The 23,537-nt window shown below is 52.2% G+C and overlaps 1 protein-coding gene across 2 annotated transcripts in view; it reads right to left on the bottom strand.

Annotated features, from left to right (window-relative positions):
• GOLGB1 (golgin B1) overlaps window positions 1-18,904 on the bottom strand; it is a 51,791-nt gene extending 32,887 nt beyond the window's left edge. The window contains exons 1-11 of one of the 2 annotated variants that reach the window (XM_082076367.1): window positions 18,775-18,904; window positions 15,178-15,311; window positions 13,141-13,246; window positions 12,451-12,603; window positions 11,572-11,712; window positions 8,992-9,153; window positions 7,019-7,141; window positions 6,467-6,580; window positions 5,475-5,886; window positions 4,752-4,843; window positions 4,373-4,469 (exon numbers count right to left, since the gene is read on the bottom strand). In XM_082076367.1, coding sequence (XP_081932493.1) covers window positions 4,373-4,469; window positions 4,752-4,843; window positions 5,475-5,886; window positions 6,467-6,580; window positions 7,019-7,141; window positions 8,992-9,153; window positions 11,572-11,712; window positions 12,451-12,603; window positions 13,141-13,239 — 1,393 coding nt within the window. In that variant the 5' untranslated portion in view covers window positions 13,240-13,246; window positions 15,178-15,311; window positions 18,775-18,904. The remainder of the gene's footprint in view (window positions 1-4,372; window positions 4,470-4,751; window positions 4,844-5,474; window positions 5,887-6,466; window positions 6,581-7,018; window positions 7,142-8,991; window positions 9,154-11,571; window positions 11,713-12,450; window positions 12,604-13,140; window positions 13,247-15,177; window positions 15,312-18,774) is intronic. The other variant, XM_082076366.1, reaches the window with a different exon arrangement.
• Between the last annotated feature and the right edge of the window lie 4,633 nt (window positions 18,905-23,537).

Here is a 23,537-nt window from a genome sequence, read left to right as displayed (position 1 = left end):
AAAGTTCCTGTACCACATCTGGAAAAAAAAAAACACATCAACCCTCCATGTTTGAAAGTAATAATTATGGTTATTTAGCTTTCATGATTAATTGCTACAGGAAGAAAGCTTCCATTTACATTTGGTACCAACAGATTCCATCTCAGTCTTCTCACCACCTGGGAAGACAAGGAATGTGTTCATTTCCACGCTGGCCACGTGCCAGCAAATGTCTGTCTTTAAACAATTTGAGGCAGTTTGTGTGTCACAGATCCTGAATCCCCTGGTGCCCTTCACCCCCCTGGTACCTGCTGGAAGGGTAACAGGGTAACACGTCCCAACACGAGCAATCTGCGAGACTGCTGGAAAGCGTGAGAGATAAGGTACTGATGCAGGTACCGGATGGGCCGAACAAGAGTGACACACAGCTAGATCTGTTCATAAGCAGGGAATAACCGGCTGGATATGTGATAATCGGTGTCAGCCTTGGCTGTTGTGACTGCAGAATACAGGACTTAAAGATCCTGAGCAGAGTGAGGAAGGAGGGCAAGAGAGGTGCAGATTCCAGACTGCAGGAGACCAGGCTTCACGTCACTTGGGGTCTGGGAGGCGGGACCCCCGGCAGAGAGCTCCGAACGGAGCAGAGCCCAGTAAGGCTGGCGGGTCTGTACCTCCCAGCACGAGGACCGGTCACCTCGGCGCTCAGGAAAACGAGCCCACACATCAGGAGACCGGACTGAGCAAACAGGAACTCCCGACAGAGCTCTGAGGCCAAGTAGTGTTATACAGGAGATAAAAACAGAGAACAGGCTGCAAAGCACAAACTCAGGTACATTTAAGGACAACGTTAGAAAAGCCAGAAACGACCGCACTGGAGACTTGCAAGGGAACAAAACAGCCTCTGCATGGGCAGTAAAAGGCTGAACGAGGAATACGCGGGACTGTTGCTGAATGAGTTTTACACTTTAGTGACAGCGCGCGCAGGTAATGTGAGATACTCTGTACCTTCTTTGTCTCTGTCTTCACCAACAAAGTTCTCCAAGCCTCTGTCCCGAGCACTGAGTCCAGCGCTACCTGTGTGAGAAACGGAGCGGTACCGGCTCACGAGAACAGACAGGCTGTCCTGCACGAGGGACCGAGAGAGCTGGTCAGCATCGCTGCCAGGCAAGAGACCCACCGACGAGCTGTGAAACCGAGGGAGCCCGCTGCGACTGCAGAGAGACAAACGGTGCATCCACCTTCAAAACAAGGCCAAAATTATGGTGTGGCAAACTCCAAGCCAGTGTGCCTCGCTTCAGTCCCTCCAGAAATCACAAAGGGAATCCTCTTGGAGCACATTAGCAGGCACATGGAAAAGGCAGCGACTAAGAAACACTCTGCGTGGATTTACCACAGTTACATCATATTTGGGCTAGCCAATTGCCTTCTATGCATTTGTGGATGAAGAGAGAGCAGTGGATAGCATTTATTTTGACTTCAGCAAGGCTGTTGCCAGTGTCTCACACAATATTTCTGTATCAGAAATAAGAAGCGATGGTTTGGACTGAAGGACAACTCAATGCACAAAGAACGGGTTGGATGATCAGGCCCAGAGAACAGTGGTGGACAGGCTGTGCTCTCTCTGGAGGCGAGTAACATGTGGAACACCACGGAGGTGTGTCTGCCACCTCTCCTGTTCAACAGGGTCCACACTGGGGTCTGGAGAACACAGAACACTGCAGGGAAACAGCCGAAACACGGGCAGGGCTGCCAGTTACCGCGGCCCACACAGCCCACGGGAATGGGGCGACAGGAACCTCCCGAAATTCAACAAGGACAAATGCAAAGTCTCGGCCCTGGGAACGCAGGCTGGGGACGAGCTCTGCGAGAACGGATGAAGAGAACCTGCTAAACATGAGCCAGCAAGCGTGCCTGGCAGCAAACACGGTCAACAGCATCCTGGGCTGCATGAACCCCTGTGGCCCGCAGATCAGCTGAAGATGCCTCTTGTTCTGCTGGGCACTCGCCAGAGTGCATTTCAAATGGACGCCGGTACAGGAAAGACGCTGATAAACTGCAGTGAGCTCAGGGGAAGAGCAGCAAGACGGTCACGGCCGGAGCGCCTTCCTGTGACAGGAGGCTGAGGGAGCACAAAGGGTTTGGGGAGACACAAACGCAGCCTTTCAATGCCTATGAAGAGATTACCGAGAAGACAGAGCCAGGCTTTTCACAGCGGTGCGAGGCAGGAGGATGAAACACAACACACATACACTGAAACTAAATAGTTTCCAATCGGATGTAACAAAGACTTTCTTTGCCACAAGTACAGTCAAGCACCGTAACAGGTGCCCAGGGAGGCTGTGTTGTCACCATTGCTGGAAGTTTCAAGACCTGACTGGATACAGGCTTGAGCAACCGGTCTGATCTCCCAGTTGATCCTGTTTCCAGGAGGAACCTGGACTAAAATCTGCCTCCAGTCCCTTCCGACACAAATTATTCTGTGATTCTATGATTCATCTCAGTCCTAGCTAATTCTATTAGAGATGATGCCACAACCTTTTAGCATAAGAGCCAGTAAAACAACTTACACAATAGAATCATAGAATACCAAGTTGGAAGGGACCTCAAGGATCATCTGGTCCAAGCTTTCTTGGCAAAGCCTGGTCTAGACAAGCTGGCCCAGCACCCTGTCCAGCTGAATCTTAAAAGTGTCCAATGTTGGGGAATCCACCACTTCCTGGGGGAGATGATTCCGATGGCTGATTGTTCTCATCATGATAAATTCCCCTCTTGCGTCCAACTGAAACCTCTCCAGGATTAACTTGGACCCAATACCCCTTGTCTGTGTCATGGGAATCCTTGTAATAAGGGAGTTTCCATCATCTTTGTAGCCACCCTTTAATACTGGAACATGATGATAAGATCTCCCCTAAACCTTTTCTCAAGGCTGAACTAACCCAGTTCTCTCAGCCTTTCCCCACATTGCGGCTCCCCGTTCTCGGATCATCTTTGTGGCCCTTCTCTGGGACTTCTCAGCCTGTCCACACCTTTTTTGTATAGTGGGGACCAAAACCGAACACCGTGTTCTGGATGCGGCCTGACGAGTGCTGAGTGGAGCAGGATCACGACTGTGTCTCCGCTGCCGATGCCCTCGCTGACGCAGCCCAGCACCTGCGGGCCTTCGCCACCGGCCACTCACACCGAGCGTGTTGTCCACACGACCCCCGGGTCCCTTCCACTGCGCTGCTCCCCAGCCGGGAGATCCCCGCCCAGGGAGATCCCCAGCCGGGAGATCCCTGACCAGGGAGATCCCCCCTGCGCTGCTCCCCAGCCGGGAGATCCCCGCCCAGGGAGATCCCCGCCTGCGCTGCTCCCCAGCCGGGAGATCCCTGCCCAGGGAGATCCCCGCCTGCGCTGCTCCCCAGCCGGGAGATCCCCTGTGCTGCACCCATGGAGTATGTTCTCCCAGGTGGAAGACGCTACACCTGCCCTTGCTGAACTTCAGAAGGTTCTCGTTAGACCGCTCCCAGCCTTTCGGGTGTTTCTGCAGGGTGGTTCTCCCTTCTGAAGTGTCCACTTCCCCACTCCGTTTGGTGTCATCAGCAAACTGCATCAAAGTACACTTGATTCTGTCATTCAGGTCACTGATGAAGATGTCAGTGTTGGGCCCAATATCACCCCCGGGGCACCCACCTGTGACAGGCTGCCAGTGTGAAAAGGAGCCATTTCCCGCCACCCTCTGGGTACGGCCTGTCCGCCAGCTGCCCACCGACGCGGGACCGCTGGTCTGGACCCAGGTGCACCGGTGTCCCCCGGAGGAGGCCGTGGGACGCCGCACTGAAACCTGGGAGACACCCGGGTAACCAACACCCGCCGCTCGCTGCACACGGACCCAGCACGTTCCCTGTCTCGGGCGGCGCTCAGGCTGTCGAGCACGACGTGCCCGCTGCACCCGTGCTGGCTGTTCCCAGCCACTCGCTGCAACTGACGTGTGATTGTCCCCAGGGGCATCCATTCCCTAACTCTTACAGAGACTGAAGTAAGACTATCGCGATAGGCCGTGCATGCACACAAACCACACAATAAACGGGTTCTACCCACTCTGCCTCATGGCCAAACACCAACCATCGCTCCGTACCACAATCAACACCATGAAGGCAGGCCTGCCATGCACAGCCCCATCTTTTAATCATTCCAGATTATTTACTCATTGGTTTCTATCAGTCTTTTCACTGTCTTAGATTCAAATAGTTCATTTTCCCTTTAGAATTAAAACCTACCTTAGCCACTGGAAAGAATTATATAGTATTTTTGAAGATCTTGACAACAAAAGCATAATGAACCAGTAGCCGCGGACGAGTTCATTATCTAAAAATAGGCAAGAATTCAAAAATAGGTAAGACAATCAAGTTACCTTCAATCTTCTGTCTCTCCAAGTTTTCCGTGGGTAGGAGCGAAGTCCCGCTCTGATCTTCCTGATCTATTATTTTTTCCCGTGAAGTTGTCTCATCCTGTTTAAACATAGGACAGCGGGGAGAAAGATAAATTTCAGTACAGTTTATACATATACAGTAGTCTTTGATCTTTCACGTAACCTTTTAACAAATCAATTGGCAACTTTTACATTACTCAAACTGACTCCTATTGCTTTCCAGGCTTCCACAAGCACAACGTCTGCTCATCAGCTGAGAGCCCATAAGAGCCTTTCTCAAGCAATAACTCATAGAAAAGGAATTCAGATTCAGTTCCCCAACATATGTGAAAATTTCAGGAGACTCATGAAAAGGTCATACCTGCTTCTCCAGCTCAGAGACCTGCACTACTGAATGGGACTTCAGCTCCGTCTGACAGCATGTAAATTCTTCAGATTTCTGTACAAGTTCATCTAATGGAGGGGAAAAGGGGAGTTAAGGTGTGTTCTTGCCTTTTTTGCTGAAATATATCCAGTTTAGACATATGCACAATAATATATGAGATTCCTTATCTCTCAGTCACTGCTTCAGTTTTGGGCCATGAAAGAGCTGGAAGAAAATCAATTTGCAATAAGAGCTTGAGACAAGATCAATGTTATTGGCTTCAATACAAGCCTGCAGAGAAAATGGTACCGTTTGCTTTTCCTGGTTATTTCAATTTCAGTAGAAATTCAGAGTAAAGAATATGGCACATCTAATAAGAACTTACATAAGTCGATGGAAAAAATCCAGCAAGTTATAAAACTAATTAAAAAATGCCTCTGGCTCAAGAAATCCATAAGCCTCGGAAGGTTATGGGCTGGGACAGCACCCCACAGCACCCTGCTCATGCTGCTCCTCTTGGTCACGGCCAAGGAAAGGTGGGATCACACCAGAGACACCTCCAGTTTGGTACAGTACAACCGCTCTCGTGTTCCTACGCAATTAGGAATTGTTACATTAAGACTGCTACGAGCTATTATAAAAACAAAGCCAAACAGAAGGCAACCCAATGATCCTTAGGCCCCCGAGAACCTGCCTCACCAAAGCACAGTGCTTGCTCACCCTGTAATTTCTGTACCGTAGCACTGTTTTCAGCAGACAACACCAACAGCCGATCAACATCCTGCTTCAGCTGCTGGTTTTCAGCTACAAGGACAGCCTGCCTGGATTGCAGCTCTTGCTCAGCCGCCTTCAGACAACTGATCTGCAGGTTCTTCTCTCCCACCTCCAGCCTTTGTTGCTGCTCCAGGTCTTTACACTTCACCTCTAACGCAGCTTGTGCTCCTCTTGCCTCTTCCAGCTGTCCCAGGAGACACTGCAGCTCCTCCTGCGAGCGATGCGAGGACATCTTCCTCTCAGCCAGCTCCAGCTCCAGCTTCTCTCTGAGGTCCCGAGACTCTCGTCTCTCGGATTCTAGCACATCCCTCAGGGAGCCCAGGTCTACCTCCATCTTCTGGCACTGATCCAGGAGCATCTGCCAGAGTATGGAAATTAACTTCTCTCTCAACTTGTTCAATACATTGCCAAAGCAAAGCACCCCAATTATATTTTTAAACTGCCATTAAATAGTTCTCAAATATCTAAGTAGCAGACAAGAGGAAATAACACCACTCCAGAAGCTGTCTCACCATATTAGCAAGCTCTCAGCAAAACATACCAAAGAATATCTGTCTGTGCTCCAGTCTGGCCTGGATACTGCACCCACAAACAGTGTAGCTACAGCAGCACTGTGTTAGTCCCTTTTGCCGTGGGTAAAACATGTATTTGATGGCTTTGAATGCATCAGTCAGTGGCGGAGCATGGACAGATATTGTCCCTCTGGGCCGCTCGAGATGGCAGCTGCAGCGTCCCTGTCCCTGTTGTTTGGCTGGACCTGCCCTAAGCTCTGCAGACAGACCCACAGCTCCAAAACCCGGCCTGAGGGAGCCCCCGCTCATTTCATGCTGGAAACCTGTGCCAGAAATAAGCTAATCTGGTATCTTCCGAGCTACTGAAAAAGGTCCTATCCACCACGGACACAAGAGTGAGGCAATAAGCAAAGCACCAAACTGTACCTGGTTTTGTTGTTCAGCAGCACGTAACTGCTGCTGCAGCAGTTCCACCACCCGAGCGCGTCCCAGCAGAGCTGCCTCCTGCTCCTCCAGCTGTCTCTGCAGCGTCCGCAGGTTCTGTGCGACAGACAGTGCCTCACCAGGACCCGGAGGCTCACACCAGGAGCCAACATTTCCCGGTTCCACCCACACACCCCGTTTCCATAACACAGTTAGTCTGATAGCCTGAATAACTTCATTTTTGTTGACACTTGTTCTGGACCCTGGTGCAGTAGGAAGAGCTCACCATTGTTTCACACATAGGGAACTGGAGCACAGTAATTTAATACTTCACTTTAACAGGTTTTTTCTTTTGAACCGACACCAAATCAGCAGACTGAAGCCAGGACTCTCAAAGCCCAAACTCGTGTCCCAAAAAGTCCCTAACAATCAAATCATCTCTCTCCTCACCCCTTCCGAGTTACTTCGATGACAACTGCTCTCTCAAGGTGTTTTCAGACAGGTACAACTTCTTTGTCTTTCTCCTCCATAATAACATTATTATATCAACTATACCTGCTGCATCTCTGCTTCCAGATCTGACTGAGCCACTATCCTGAGTAATTCGGCTTGGTGCTGGTGAACCTGCTCTTCCAGGAGAGCTTCCTTCTCCCGAACCACCTCCTGCAGGGAGCTCAGCTGGAAACATACGCCACAAAATGAAATGACAAACAACAGGAAGGTTGCAAGCTTGACAGACACGCTTGCTTTCAACACGCATCAGCATATTATGTGTATGAGGTCTTCACCTTGATAATCTTATACGTCACCTTGGTCAAATCGTATCTTTATCCTACTAATATGTACATATTAACTGATAATATTTCAGATCCCCACATAATTTAATCTGCAAATATGCAGAAAGAGAAAAGACATGGTTACTATATAATTACAAGTTGATGAAACTTCTGGGTTTTTATTTATACAGGATGTAGCCCAGTTCACAGATCAAAAGCTAAACCAGCATTTCAGGGTATTAACAAAAATCTTTCCATAAATAAATAAAATGTACCGTAATAGCTGCTACATTACACGGTAAAAAGCTCCTCTGCACATCCAGGACAGAATGCGGGGAGGCAATGGCGGGTCTGGGAGCGGAGGGAACACCGTTCCAGCCATTCCAAAGCCCACTGCAGAACGGCAGTGGCGGGCAGGGAAGAACCCAAATTCCAAGCTGGAGGACGGGACCCCCTGTGCAGGCCCCCGGGCTGTTCCCGCCTGCTCAGAGCCCTCGTCCCGCCTTCCAGCTGGACCCCCTGTGCAGGCCCCCGGGCTGTTCCCACCTGCTCAGAGCCCTCGTCCCGCCTTCCAGCTGTGAGACCCCACACGATGACTCCACTGCGGCACCGCTTGCACCAGGGGCGGTTACTGCCTGGGGGCGCAGGACACAGCGTGCGGTGCAGGTCAAGAGCATTGCGGGGTTGCAAAAGACTTATGGAATGTTTAGAGGAAGAACCAAAGGCAGGGAAATGGATGGAACGAGCTGATTTGGGAGGGAACAAAAACTAAAAATACAGGGTAAGGGAATTAAAAAAGGTCAGTTGTGTAAACAGTGGCTGCTCAAAATGCTTGTCTGGCCAAACCGAAATCAGCAGTCTGTCCTGTCTTCTTACTAAACACCATTTCTAACTCTTCCATTGTGGGAGAGGGTGTCTGTTCAGTGTGCATCTGCATGTACGGTGCGTCTAAGCGCCAGTAACTGGAACGGGACTGCGGCAGAAGGGCCTGCGTGTCCACAGTGCCAACAGCCGGAGAGATTAGGGCAACTGAACCGAAGTGCTGGCAACTGCAGTGGGGCCGCAGGTCAGAGGGTCTGTGTCTGCACGGTGCCAGAAACCTGAACAAGCGCAAGTGTGCAAGTGACGGTATGATCACTAGCCCATACCAAGCTGGACTAGCTGGCAAGTAGGTGAAGTAGCCTGGAAGCCAGGACAGAGCGGGGACAGAGCCCAAGGGTAAGACCACAGGCAGACTTGGCTACTTGTGGGGCCAGGAGCTGTAGCTGTGCACCCGCTGGGAACACACGCATGCTCAGCCACGCTATGGCTGGACTCGGGTCACGGAGCTCGGGCACCCTCTGTCAGGCTGCAGGACTCAGCCATGTTCCCAACAGCGCCATGTTCTCAGGAACAACTGTCTCTCTTAAACTACCCAGTGACAAGGCGCAGGGAATAGTTCAAAGCTGCGTCAGGAGAGAGTCAAACTTGACATTAGGAATAATTTCTTTACCAAGAGTGTGGTCACACACTGGCACAGGATTCCTAGGAAGGTGGTCAATGCTCCAAGCCTCTCGGTGTTCAAGAGGAATTTGGGCAATGCCCTTAATAACACACTGTAACCATTGGTCAGCCCTGAAGACGTCAGGCAGGCGGAACAGATGATCACTGCAGGTCCCTTCCAGCTGAACTATTCTATTCTATCGTGCTAGTGTAAGTGGGGCCTGGGAAACAGGCACACACAGACTGAGGAACAGAAAAACGTTTCTGTACCTGTGTAGCATACTTGATTTCAGCATCTTTGAGGCTGGCTTCAGCCAGAGCCAGCTGCTCCTGCAGGTCCCGAACAGCCGCCTCGCGCGCCCGGAGCCGCTCTCGCAGTGCTTCGGCTTCCTCTCCATGCCTCCCGCTTCTCTTTGGCTGGTTATCCTGGCACTGCAAGAGGAAAGAAGTGGGAAGAAACAGAAGAAAGTAAACTGATCAGTATCAATTAAAAACAAACAAAGTAGAATGCTACTGCACTCCTGACTCGTAACCAGATGCTTATTTCTACTGCCTTTAAAAAATGTCTTCACTTTACGTTTGTTTATTTAAATGAAGTCCTATGTTAAGTAACTATTTTCCCTATTTCTGTGTAGATACACACGAGATGTCTTTAATTGGGAAGTTTCAAAGCACTTTAGACCAGTTAATTATCCGTGAATGCTTACAACATAAACTAAGGTAAATTATGTTATTAAATAAAATATAATGCATAATAAACAGTATGACCACCTTGATTTGTGAGGCTTTTAAATTTCACAGATTTCTCTAATACCAGAAATGAAACATTTTAAATTAGCAATACAAGAACATTCTCCACATGACAAAGGGGCAGACATTGAACATTCGAGATCACAGAAAATGCCAATGGAAATCTCTGAAGACATTTATGGCAATGAACCTCTTAGAAATAAGCAAATGAAACATGCAAAAAATCATCAGTTCTCCTCCACCCCGAGGCACTAAAATCCTCTGTTTGAGACACGAAGTTTAAACTCCGCCATGTCCCACAGAACAAGTGCCAAGGCCGCATCTCCTCGGACACGCCAGCACGCAACACCCGCACTCCAGCTGTACGGCAGGCGCTGCTCCTGAACGGCATTCCAACCCGAACCAGAAGGGCTCTGCTCCGTGTGGTCTCCACCGCAGGCTGTATCAAGACTTCACTCCTCTCATTAGAAGGCCATTTTTCTTAATGGCTACTTTACACCAATCCCTTCACCCGCCAGTGCTGTCCTCTCAGTTCGGCAGTTCTCCCACTCTACCGGAGCGCAGCTCCTGCACACAACTGCAGGAACAGCGGTGTCTCCCCTCTGCCGAGGCCGAACAGCCAGGCTGTCCCGAGTGCCCGGTAAAGCAGCTACCAACGCCACGGGAGAACGGAAAACCTGCTGCTGCTCAGAATTCACTGCCTGATGCCAGGTGAACAGAACACAACAACACTCCATGGGAGGTCTTGCCACTCTTAGTACAATAGTTGGAAGGAGAACTGTTTGCCTTACATAAAAAGGAGTAGGCCTCTTTTAAAATCTACATCACACTGATTAACTGATAAGCTTTCCCTCGTTTTGCCTTCAACAGATACATTTGAATTTTGAAGCAAGAACGCTCATGAGTTCAAAGCAACAAGTCTGCACAAGTCACGTAACAGCACACGGTCTGCACGTGCTACACGTGACCCGGCTAAAGCGGCTTCGGCCCCGGACGGCGACGAGCGGTGCCGCGGCCACGGCCCCGGGGACGCCCTGCCCGCCGCAGCCGGGGCTGGAACCGGCAAACGCCTGAGCCCCCACTTGTTCGGTTTTGCTCTATTTTTATATTGTGTCAGTCCTCAAGATCATCCAGTTCTTCCTGTATGAAAACCAAATGCTGTTCTGCAGTGAGAAAGACTCAAGATTGTATTGAATTATAGTAGCCTATTCCTATTATTTTGCGATGCCATCAACCAAAAGCAGTAAGCACAAGTCACGGAGCCAATCTCGACTCCATCAGCAGTCACCTCTCCCCTGACAGCTCTCACACTCACCCGTTGCTGTTTCCTATCATCTTCTAATCTTCCTTTCCATTGTTTCAAACAACCCGTATCTTTTCTGGTTCAATGAACATCATCTGATGTCCTGCAGCCTGTCTGGACTCCTATCACATTTCCCTTGCCTAATACCACAAACTTTTTAAAGAAAACTACATGGTCAGCAGAACAATTTTAAGTTTTCACAAGTTACCAGCTCTGGTGGGAGTTTTGGCAAGCAGTTAATAGCTTCTTTAAGGCTTGGTACAGGACACTTTATCCTCATTTTTTACCTAGCTTTACACAACTATGGCTTGTTAACCATAAAACTCTGTGGTGGCACAGGAAGCTATGTGGCTAGAAAAAAAAGTTAAATCTTTTTTTACATTGAAGTTAGTGCCTTTCAATTTTAATGACCTCCTTACTCCCTTGTTCTTACATTTCAGCCAACCTTCCCTCTCCTTTGTTGTACTAATACAACAGATAACATGTGAAACTTACAGCTCAGATGGATGTGTGATCTCTGCAGGAAAGAACTTTGCTAGAACAGATGGCTGACGTTATGCAAAACAAAACCGGCCCGTACTCTGAGAACAGGCTGTGCACTCAGGGGCACCTGCAGTACGAGGGAGCTGCACAGACCAGCTCCCTACAGCAGGGACACCCCTGCTGGGACCGCGCATGTCCTGTTAACAAGAGAGCGGCCCCGCTAGTGCACTGGGACTGAAAGTGCAGGGTGGCACCACATTATCAGTAGAGGCCAACAGCTCTGAGGTAGCCGTTCTCCCAGCCGTGCGACACACCTGCTCTTCGGACAAGGTTTGTGCGGGCACTGCTGATCCTTTCTCTGTCAGCTCCTCGATGCGTTTGTTTAGAGAGGCCACTTTGGCTTTGGCCTGAAGTTTCAGCTTCATCAGCTTCGCGTCCGCAGCCTCTCGCTCTTCCTGCAAAAGAAGGACACAAACCAACTGCATTTAAAATTCCAGCGCTGCCGCCCTGAAAGCATCGCTTGGAAAAGTTACATTATTTGTCAGTCTGCTGTTCCCTGTCCTAACCTGCCTCCCCAGTAACAGCGCTAATTAAAGCATGCTCAGGAAACAGATTTGCTCTGAAGAATTATACATAGCAAAACAGGTGGCTCTAGTACTTCCTCCTCAAGGGCCACATCCCTCAAGGGACCTCCAGCAGTTAGTGCAGATCAGTTTGATTTCCTCTGCTATATGCCGTCCCTCAGCACTATCTCAAGTAACCGCACTTTCTCTCACATCATGCCCCAGGGTACGCAAGATATATCTTCGGTTATGTGCCATAAAATCACAGGACTGCTCCTTGTCTCAAACACTCTGAAGCAGGGAAAGAAAAGCCTCACACAAAACAGATTAGTAATTCTTAGAGCCACCATGAATCCGCATGGGCCTCGACGAGCTCCAGGACAAAATGCTACATAACTTGGATGTAACTTATCTAATCTAGAAGGAATTATTCCTACACAAAGTGAACCGAAGCTACCCTACAACTCTTGGGTTAGGGTCCATTCTTTGGGTTCCAACAGTTCTCTGGAATTGATGCATTTAGTAGTGCAGGTGTCTCAAATATTCACAAGCAACCACAGCCTGGCTTGCACAGAAAGTTGAAGCAGCACATCACTCTTGCTCCCAGGTCCCCAGTGACAGAAGTGATACCTTGAGTACAGTTTCTTTTTGCTGGAGCAGGGCATCCTTTTCCCGGATCAAACCCTTCAGCTGAACAACGAGCTGTTCTGTCTGGGCGAGGCGCTCCAGCAGCTCCTCCGGCGCCTCCGCCGTGCTCTGTGCTTGCGGCTCTGCAGCTTGGACCTGCAACAGTGAGCTGATGGGTCTGGAGGAAACGTCTAAATGCACTGCAGCACAGCATCTGCAGCTCCACTCCTAAAGGCCGCACTCTGCTGCTTGCGAGCATTTCATGTAGCCTGTCAAACTATACAAAATTAGGTGAAACCAGTAGGAAAGCTCAGGATACCCATGAGCCAACACACAGAAAAAGCAGCAGCAGATCTGCAATGCGCAGCACTGGAGAGACTCTACCATCCCACACTGCCCACGGTTCCAGGGACCAAAGGGCAACGTACAGATCAAGCCTTCCACGGTCACCGGGCATGCAGAGCTCCCCTTTCTGCTACACAGAACAGTCTTTCTTCACCCTAACTCCAGTTTGTTTCCTAGGATCACCTTGAGATGTGGAAACTAAGGATTATGGTCTGTCCCACAAAAGTGCTGGCTTAAGAGGTAAGGAAAACAGAAGCAAGGTGAAATGACAGCTGTGTCCAGCGGGAAACAGTTCTCACTGCAGTCAAATGATCCACACTCCCCAGCCTGAGACACCACCACACTTACTGCAACAAAGGATTCAGTAACTGGATCTCCATCATCTCTGTCATCACCTGACAGCTCTTGTATAACAGTGCTTGCTAAACCTGACAAACGGCTTAGCATCTTCAGCCTAAAACAAAACAAAGAATACAGTTAGAGAGGTAAAACAGCCAAGAGGAACAAGCAGATGACCAGGCTCACAGGGAATGCGTCTCCTCTGCCCAGAGAGAAAAGCCAAAGTAAAACCTTGGGAATAAAGAAATGATCTTGTTAACAAAAGCAGCCAGACTCTGTGAACATGGAAGCCGAGCATGTGCTGATAAGACACATACAGATGCCCTCACTGCTCTACAGATATGACCAAAGAATACATTTTTATACCAGATTTCAAGTCACTATCATAGTTTATTCTTCATCTTTCTTAACAATTACATTACAGAACAACGATCTGTTCAGTTTAATCAATAGAAGAGTAAGTGATTCTTAAATGAAGTCACTTCTTTACACCAAACATGGCCTATAAATACATAAAATAAGCTTTCTGTCAACAAGTAGTGGGAATGGTGAACTCAGTCCTGAAGTTTGATAAACAGATGCAAGTGCGTCGCATTAGAGAGATGATGAGACCTCTGCATGTCACGCATGTGACAGGACGGGACCTCGACACGGAGGGTCAGTCTGGAGAGGCCATACATTCTTCTCTTTCCTTGAAATTCTGGAGCCAAACTGCTCCAGCAAGTGGAGGTGAAGCAGTACCAGCCAGCAATACATCATTTGCCATTTTGAAGGAGAGTGGCAGATTAAATTCTCCATCATTAACCCGGACAATGGGATGCAATCCACCTCAATAAATCCACCAAATTCTAATGAGCAGTTGATAACCCAAGCTGCCAACCAGAAGGACTCCAATGAGCTAGAGAAACAAATGGACAGAAACACCATGAGGTTCAGAAAAGACAGATCCAGAGCCTGACACGGCGGATGGAACAACCCTCTGCAGTACGGGGGGGGACCAAGGGGCTGTGAAACCGCGCTGCAGAGAACGAGCGAGGGACGAGCTCAGCGCGAGCGGCGCTGCCTCCCCCGCAGGGTCCGTGCGGTGGCAGCGACGCTGCAGCCAGCAGCCCAGCGGCAGCCGTGTTTCCTCCCCGTTCAGCACCGACAAGACACGTGGGGTACAGCGTCCACTATCACGCCTCCTGATACACAAAAATGACAACGAACTAAAGCAAGCACGGCAGAAAGCCCCCAGGACCACCGGGTGTTGAATTACGAGACACAGGGAGATGCTAAAAACGCTGGACGTGTCCAGCCTTGAGAACAGCGGGTAAGGAGGGGACACAATTGCCATCTTCCCTCCAGTCGCCTGTTAGGCAGCTAAAGACAGAATCAAACACTTCAGGACACACAGCAGATGGACACGAGGCACTGGACACAAGTGGCAGCATAAGAAATTTCAATCAGAGGAAAAAAAAAGCACAGGTAAAATGACAAAAAATACTGGAATAGGCTCATAGCAACCTGACATAACTTTGACGTCAGCTGTGCTAAGAAGTTTGACCAAATGAACTCCCAATGTCCCTTAAGACCTAAATCTTTCTAACGTTCTATGAAGAAAGGTCACACATGACACTTGATATATTTCTTAACAGAAAAGTTACAGACCTGTCACAACTGTAAGTCCATGCCCTTAAATGGCAAAATAATTTGTACAAATGTAAAAGAACTACAACACTGCAAGCTGAAACTAGGAAAACTCCCATTAGCCATAAGATCAATAATTATCTCCATCAAACGGAATCTTTTATTACGACAAGCAGCATCTGTTTAGCTAGAAGTAGGTTTCTAGAGCTGGCCACAATGATCCACTCGCTCCAGACCTCCTTTCTCTTAGTAAGCAAATCTTTGCTCTTAGCTCGAAATACTGATAATAGAGAGGACAGCAATGCACTATTTTTCCGTAGCAGTCACACCTTCTAACCACCTGATTTTGCAGAAGCAGAAAAATGTCACAAAGCACATTAGAATATCCATAGCAGAAAATGCAGTGAGAACACCAACCTCTTCTGTGCACCGAGTAGCTCACAGGTGTGCTAATTCAGCGGTGAAGGGGTTTCCAAGGCAGCACAGTCACACACGGGCACCTCATGCCGCTCTTTATCCTGGGGCTCCTGACAGGCGGCATGAACAAGACTCTTAGTGAAGAAAAATAAAAAGAGAAAAATAATCTATCCAACAGTAAAGAAACAAGGCCATTCTTCATCCTACACACTACATCTTGGGATTATCACAGTCAGTCATTTGCAACAAGCATAAAAAGTTAAAAGTCCTCCCTGTTCTGGAGACTGGCTTTCTCCTGTTCTGACCCGTTCTGCTGTGCGGCGTAAGCTTGGTCTCAGCAGCCTGCAGGATAAACACCGCAGAGGCAGCGAGTGAAGCAAACAGGCAGGAGGGAGGGCGCCAGGCTGGGACAGGCTCCCGCGAGCCGCTCCGGGGGTGAAACTGCCTGAGCCGCTGTCAGAGAGCCAGCGTTGGCCACGTTCTGTATCAGTGCAACAGCAGGGAAACAGGCGACAGCGCTTTGCTCACTCCTCAGCTGGCCGGTGAGACTGAGGCGTGGAATCGAGAATAACATAGTCTGACAGAAGAAATTTCTCTAGTAGGACCTGGAAATGTCAACTGTTCACCGAGCTGGTAAAACAAGAGACTCATTTAAACACCTGGAATACCCGGTTCATTATAAGGATAAAGTATTTCTAGTTTTGTAAACCACCCCCCCCACGATGCCGCAGCGAGGAACAGAACCTGCTGTCTCGGCAGCGCTAAAAACTGCCATCCAAGGTTTGAAGAGAGGGATCCGATCTTCCCGTTGAGCATTTGGCCACAGCTTCTTCAAGTCACAAATGAGCAACATGCGGCTGAGATGTCACATGAGGTCATACAAGAAAACATGACTTAGGGCTGGCAGAACCAATAGATGATTTATTAGAAGTGGTATTATAAATGTGAAAAAAGTAGAACCTAGGCATCCGCAGACATCCATTGCAACCAGCAACAGGTATAGGGCCCAGCACATATCCACATGCTAAAACATTACCATTTCAAGCATGTGTACATGGACTATGTTGAGAAATGATTCCCTGGCTTCTATCCAGGCTGGCTGCATTAAGCCCACACTAAACTCAAGCTCATATGCCTCGCTGGGCTTGGCCCACAGCTGGCCCCAAAACGCAGAGGAACTGAGGCCTGACTGTGCCCATCTGCACAGGCACGAACTTTAACAACCTGAACTCAGGTCTCAGAGACTCGCATCTTTTGAACTCACTTTTAAATTACATTATCAGGCGAGCTGAATATGGCAAGGGATGAGAAGTGGAATGAAAAGTAACTCTGCAACTATACAAACAGCAAAAAGAAGCCCGGGGAGAACACGGGCACAGCGCTGAATGTGGCAGGGGCCCTGGTCACACAAAAGGCGGAGGTCCTCGCTGTCTTCTGTCCCACAGGTGTTCCAGTCCACCACAACCTGATGGGACGTCTGGAGCAGAAGACGATGCACCTTACGCAAAGAAGAGCAGGCAAGGGAGCACAAACCGGTCCCACACGGCCACGCGGGGGCTGGCGGGAGGGACCGGCAGCGCGGAGCTGACACAGAGCCGGGAGGAGAGGCTCAACCCCACAGCACGTACACTGCCATCCACGGGACCAGGACAGCCCGGGGAAATGGGCCACTGGAACCTCATGGAACTGAACAAGGGGAAACGCCAATTTTTGCCCCTGGAAAGCAGCTCTGCAGGGAAGGACCTGAGGATGACGGTGGACGACTGAACCATAGTCCATGATGTACCTCATAACAAAGGCCAACAGCACCCTGAGCTGCATTAGGGCGTTGCCAGGAGGAGGATGATCCTTCTTCTCTACTCAGCACTGGTGAGGCCACATCTGGGGTACTATGGCCAGCTCTGGGCTCCCCAGAACAAGAAAGGTGGGAACTTGTTGGAACAAATGCAGTGGAGGACAAAGACAAGGCTCAGGGAGGATCTTATCACAGAATGAGTGAGGTTGGAAGAAGAAACCTACAGCGGCCATCTGGTCCAACCTCCCTGATCAAACAGGGCCACCTAAGGCCAGTTGTGCAGGACCATGTCCAGATGGCTTTTGAACATCTCCAGAGGCTCCACAGCCTCCCTGGGCAACCTGTGCCAGTGCTCGGTAACCCACACAGTAAAAAAGCTTTTACCGATGTTGCGAGGGAACCTCCTGTGCTCCAGTTTGTGCTCAATGCCTCATCCTGTCACTGTGTCCCACTGTAAAGAGCCTGGCTCAGCCTTCTTTGAACCCTCCCTGAGCAGAACTCCAGGAACAAGCAAAGCTTTAAATGCTCTCCCAAAGCCAACAGTCCACCCAGTGCCCACAAGGTGGGAGCTGCCTCATGCGTCAGCCTCAAGGGCTCAGGGCAGGAACACCCTGGTGCTTGCACTTCATATTTACTCCTGAGCTTGTAGCAGGAAAGTATTATACAATGCTGACTGATTTCCTCACAAACAGAAGTAGACAAACAGAAAAGAGCAGAGGTTATTCTGTGCTCCACCGCCTCACCCAAATAAAGTAAACAGAACAGCTCTCACAGACAGACTGGTGTTCTGCCAGGGTCACACTGACTTTGGTATGGATTTCCATTTTTGTATTTAATAGCAGAACACAAAAGACCTGCAATCTGTTCATGACCTAAGCCACTACAGTTTGTGTTCTGGATGTACCTGAAAATAATTTTTTGTTCAGCATTGCTGTGATTAATGAATTTTTGCCTGTAAGACTTTACTTTGAACACTGGGACTATCAGCAATGTTCCAGAAGAGGCTCCTTTGCTCTAAAATACACTTCCCTTACTGACCCAAGCAGCCTAAATCCATTACTAGTCATAGGACAGCCTGCATACCAGTGATAAGCAGCGCATGAATCCATACTTTTCTGTCTCTAGGTGCCAGTCACAGGGAAGAAAGGCTTGACAGTGGTTTTCCCTAATTCATTCTATTATAAGTTTATCATACATAATTTAATTCCTCGCCTTTCCCTCGTTTTGAAGGCCGGCAGACACTGCAGGCACTGCTGCTGCTCACAGGCGCTGGACCCAGGGGGGCTGAAGGGATCGGAGACCATCGGCTCCTGAGCGCCCGCGGCCCCGGGGCAGAGCGGCCCCGCACCCGGGAGGGGGGCGGCACGCGCACGGAGCTGCGGGACCGCGCGGAGCCCCGGGCCCCGCGCACCCACCCCCCGCAGCTCGGCCGGCGGGGCCGCCGGCACAGCCACACCGGGCACGGCCCCGCTGCAGCCACACCGGGCACGGCCCCGCTGCAGCCACACCGGGCACGGCCCCGCTGCAGCCACACCGGGCACGGCCCCGCTGCAGCCACACCGGGCACGGCGCTCACCAGCGCGGCCGCAGCGGAGGCACCGCCGCGGCGGGGCCCGGGACACGGAGCAGCACCGCCGGCCCGTCCCACGGAGCCGCGAACCCGCCCCGGTTCCTCGGGCTCGGCCGGGCCGCTCCGGGGCCGCACGCTGGAAGGAGCCCAGCCCGGGACCCGGCCGAGAGCCGGAGGCCACAGCCGAGCCCGCAGCCCGCGACAGGACCGGAGCGCGGGGCGGGGAACTCACCGACCGACCGACCGCTCCGCCACCTCAGCACCGGAACACGCCGCCGCGTCTTCCGCCTCCGGTGCGGCCCCGCCTCCCCGCAGGACCACAGCCAGTCAACTACGGAGACTCGAAGATAGACGTGACCGTCAGCTAATCGCGGCGAAGCAGCCTCCTCGGGGTCATGGTTGTCCTGCAACATGGCACAAATTCACCAATCACGAGTAGAGGTTGGGGACCCGCCCAATAACAAGGAAGCAGCCAATCAGCCACGGCTTTCCGAGGCAGGGCGTGGCGAAGGGGTGGGGGGGCGGAGCGTGTGCTGCGCGCGGGCGGTGACACTCACCGGGGCGGTGACACTGAGCGGGGCGGTGACATGGGCGGGCGGTGACACTGACCGAGGAGGTGACACGGGCGGTGACACTGACCGGGGCGGTGACACTGAGCGGGCGGTGACACTGAGCGGGGCGGTGACATTGGCGGGCGGTGACACTGACCGAGGAGGTGACACGGGCGGTGACACTGACCGGGGCGGTGACACTGACCGGGGCGGTGACGCTAGCGGGCGGTGACACTGGCGGGCGGTGACACTGACCGGGGCGGTGACAGGGGCGGTGACACTGACCGAGGAGGTGACACTGACCGGGGCGGTGACACTGGCGGGCGGTGACACTGACCGGGGCGGTGACACGGGCAGTGACACTGACCAGGGCGGTGACACTGACCGAGGAGGTGACACGGGCAGTGACACTGACCGGGGCGGTGACACTGACCGAGGAGGTGACACGGGCGGTGACACTGACCGGGGCGGTGACACGGGCGGTGACACTGACCGGGGCGGTGACACTGGCGGGCGGTGACACTGGCGGGCGGTGACACTGACTGGGGCAGTGACACGGGCAGTGACACTGACCGGGGCGGTGACACTGGCAGGCGGTGACACGGGCAGTGACACTGACCGGGGCGGTGACACTGGCAGGCGGTGACACGGGCAGTGACACTGACCGGGGCGGTGACACTGCGGGCGGTGACACGGGCGGTGACACTGACCGGGGCGGTGACACGGGCGGTGACACGGGCGGGGCGGTCGCACGGGCAGTGACATTGGCGGGGCGGTGACACTGGCAGGCGGTGACACGGGCGGTGACACTGACCGGGGCGGTGACACTGGCGGGGCGGTGGCACGGGCAGTGACATTGGCGGGGCGGTGACACTGGCAGGCGGTGACACGGGCGGTGACACTGACCGGGGCGGTGACACTGGCGGGGCGGTGGCATGGGCAGTGACATTGGCGGGGCGGTGACACTGGCAGGCGGTGACACGGGCGGTGACACTGACCGGGGCGGTGACACTGGCAGGCGGTGACACGGGCGGTGACACTGACCGGGGCGGTGACACTGGCGGGGCGGTGGCACGGGCGGTGACACTGACCGGGGCGGTGACACTGGCGGGGCGGTGGCACGGGCAGTGACACTGACCGGGGCGGTGACACTGGCGGGGCGGTGGCACGGGCAGTGACATTGGCGGGGCGGTGACACTGGCGGGCAGCGGCCTGAGCGCTGCCGAGTGACCGGGACAGCGAGCGTTTGGTGGGAGGGACCTTTACCGTCCCCTGGTCCAGGCGCGGCCGCTCTCCCCGGGCCGGTCGCTCAGGGCCGGTCCGTCCCAGCCTTGGCGCTGCTACAGGTGTCCGGACTAAACCTCTTCGAGTTTAAAGCCGCCCCTTGTGCTGTCACTGCAGCCTTGGTAAAAAGTCTGTCTTCTAAGCCCGCTTTAGGTGTTGAAAGGCTGCACAAAGGTCCCTGGAGCCTTCCCCAGCTGACCAGCCCAGCTCTCTCCCCTGTCCCCAGCAGAGCTGGTCCAGCCTCGGGTCATTCCTGGGGCTGCTCTGGCCCCTCTCCAGCAGGTCCCTGTGTGTCCTGTGCTGGGGACCCAGAGCTGGCCCAGCACTGCAGGGGGTCTCAGCAGAGCAGGTAGACAGACAGGATCCCCCAAACCTGCCGGTCACACCGGTGACGCAGCCCGGAATACAGGTGATTTCTGGGCTGCAGCCGCAGGTTGCCGGCTCCTGTATGTTTTTTTTTACCAGTGTCTCCTGTCGTTCTACTCAAGCCCCCTCTCAATCCATTAATCTCCTCGTCTGTACCGATACTGGGAATTGCCCAAACCCAGGTGCAGGACATTGCACTTGGCTTTTTTTCACTGATGAAGTTCATCAAGACTTCATTAAGTCTGAGCCGCCCAACCCCCTCTCCTCACACCTGTCCCCACTGTGTGTTGGCACAGACATTCAAACGCGTCCGCATCGCCGCTGCTGCCGCGGCCTCGCAGTCCGGTCACAGGTATCGCCACGGGCTATATACTGAGTTTGCAAGGCCTACATTATTTTTCTTTGCTTTTCTGTAATTAGATCTAGATGAATGATGACTCTTGGACTAGACGGTTAAAATTTCTGTTATACTAAGCATAAATTATTGGGTTTAAACAGAAGTGTAAAGTGGTGTGGTTAATGCTCTAGGGGGAAGGGATGCCACCCGTAGGGACCTGGACAGGCTAGAGAGGTGAGTCCACGCAAAGCTCATGAAGTTCAACGAGGTCAAGTGCAAGGTCCTGCACATGGGTTGGTGCGATCCCAGACTCGGGTACAGGCTGGGTGCTGAGTGGGTTGAGAGCAGCCCTGCGGAGAAGGACCTGGGGTACTGGAGGGTGAAAACCTGAATGTGGCTGGCAACGCGGGCTCACAGCCCGGAAAGCCCAGCGCATCCCGGGCTCACGGGAAGCAGCGTGGCCAGCAGGAGGGAGGCGGTGCTGCCCCCGCTCCCCGGGAGACCTCGCCCGGAGCCCTGCCTGCAGCCCTTGGGCCCGGCAAGAGAACCACTCGGACCTGCTGGAGCGCGCCCAGGGCCACGGGAACGACCAGCGGCTGCAGCGCTTCCCTGCCGCGCCGGGGTGCAGCTGGGGACGAGGAGCCCCGGGGACCCCAGAGCAGCTGCTGGTACCTAAGGGGACCTACGAGAAGACAGGAGAGGGACGTTTTACAAGGGCAGGGGGTGACAGGACAGGGGACAAGGGCTTCGAAGGGAAAGAGGGCGATTCAGCTCGGGGCTAAGGAAGAAGCTGCTCCCCCGAGGGCGGTCGCCTGGCCCGGGCTGACAGCGCAGCTGTGGGTGCCCGTCCCTGCAGTCTCAGCGCCGGGCTGGACGGGCTCTGAGCAGCCGGGGCTGCTGGAAGGTGTCCCTGCCCGTGTGGGGGTGCGGCCGGATGAGCTGTGAGGTCCCTTACAACCCAAACTGCGCTAAGATTTTGAACATAACACTGAGTTCTTAGTTTAAAATGTTTAGTGATGGTGTTTAACAGAGATAGAAATCCTATATGTCCTTTACATACTGTCCTTCTTATGTGGATTAACAGTGATAATTTTCAAGGGTCAGTTATGCTAGCATCTCACTGCATTTCAGTAACACAAACAATTTTTTAATTGCCCTAATGTTTATCTGCAGCTTCAGTATAGGCAGCTGAAACACTTGTGTTACATAGTCTGGTTGCATTGATTTACTGTGCTCTTGAGAAAGTGAAGTTGAGGCAGTACTACTTATATTGTTATATGATGCTGGTCACAAAAGATAAGTATATGGACTGTTTAGCACTGTTCATTGTTTCAGGATATAAAATTACTTCTCTTTGTTTTATTATAAAGTTTATGGGTTCGGATTTTTTTTTTAATTATGCTACAAAAATAAGCTATTACCGTATTTTAACAGATTCGAGTCTCTGAGGATAAGACACAGGAATGACATCCATTCCTAAGTACAGACGGTGGTTTGCTCCGATTCCTGCTCCTCGGTGCTGTCGTTGGAATTCGCCGGGTCTGGTGACCTGACGGGGTGAGGCTGCTGCGGCTGCTCCCACCGCGCCGCTCGCTGCCCGGGCTGGGCAGTGTGTACCGACATACACACTGTCGGTCCAGGTACCGACATACTCACTGTCGGTCCAGGTCCAGCACCCAGCACGTGCAGCACCCCGTGATTCGTGCTCTGACGCCAGCTGCTGGCACTTAGATCCTCACTGGTTCCAGTCGCCGGCTTCTGTGACCCGTGGTCCCCACTCCACTTGGGGCACTTCGAGCCCCGTGCACGCACGCAGGACAGAGCCGCACGGCCAGGAGAACAGTTAGAAACGTCAGCAGACAGGAAATGCCGCGCTGATGAGGCACCGGGCACGGCTCACACTGACCAGAAACCGTTCTACATGCAACGAGCCCCTTGTATCACCTTTCCCTCCATTTTCCATGCTTGTTCATCCCAAAACCACCCAGACCCATCCCTTTCCCCACCTTTGGTTCCTCCCCTAAGCATCCCATTGTAAGTCTCATGCAACCCTCAAAGGCTTTTCCTCTGCCCCCACATTTTCCGTGTCCCCCAGGCAGCACCCTCACTCTGTAAGTCTCTGACGACCTCTCCCATCGACTCATTGTCGCGGGTGCCACCTCCAGGCCCAGGGGCCGATGGCTCCCCTGTAACAGCCTTGGCAGCAGGACAGGGGCTTCATTTCTGTTACTGGGTTATCCGGGTTCCCCAGCCTGTGATTGTCTCCTTTTGCTCCTCCCTGTTTGTGCAGATGAGCCTTTTATGGGTTCATTGCACGTATGTGGTAGTTCTGGGATTAGCCAGGTTAGGGGATTATTTGGTTTCCCCATCCACCAGTGTTCCTCCGTGCCCCTTTTTGAGTGTGGAGATGAGCTTTCCCCTCATAGCAAAACACTGATGATGGGCACCTTCCGTAAG

Source organism: Streptopelia decaocto, assembly GCF_964273445.1.
Source record: "Streptopelia decaocto genome assembly, chromosome: 1".
In the NCBI taxonomy this organism is placed as follows: Eukaryota; Metazoa; Chordata; class Aves; order Columbiformes; family Columbidae; genus Streptopelia; species Streptopelia decaocto.
The sequence above is the reverse complement of the archived record's forward strand: the minus strand, read 5'-3'. Positions and strand labels throughout refer to the sequence as shown.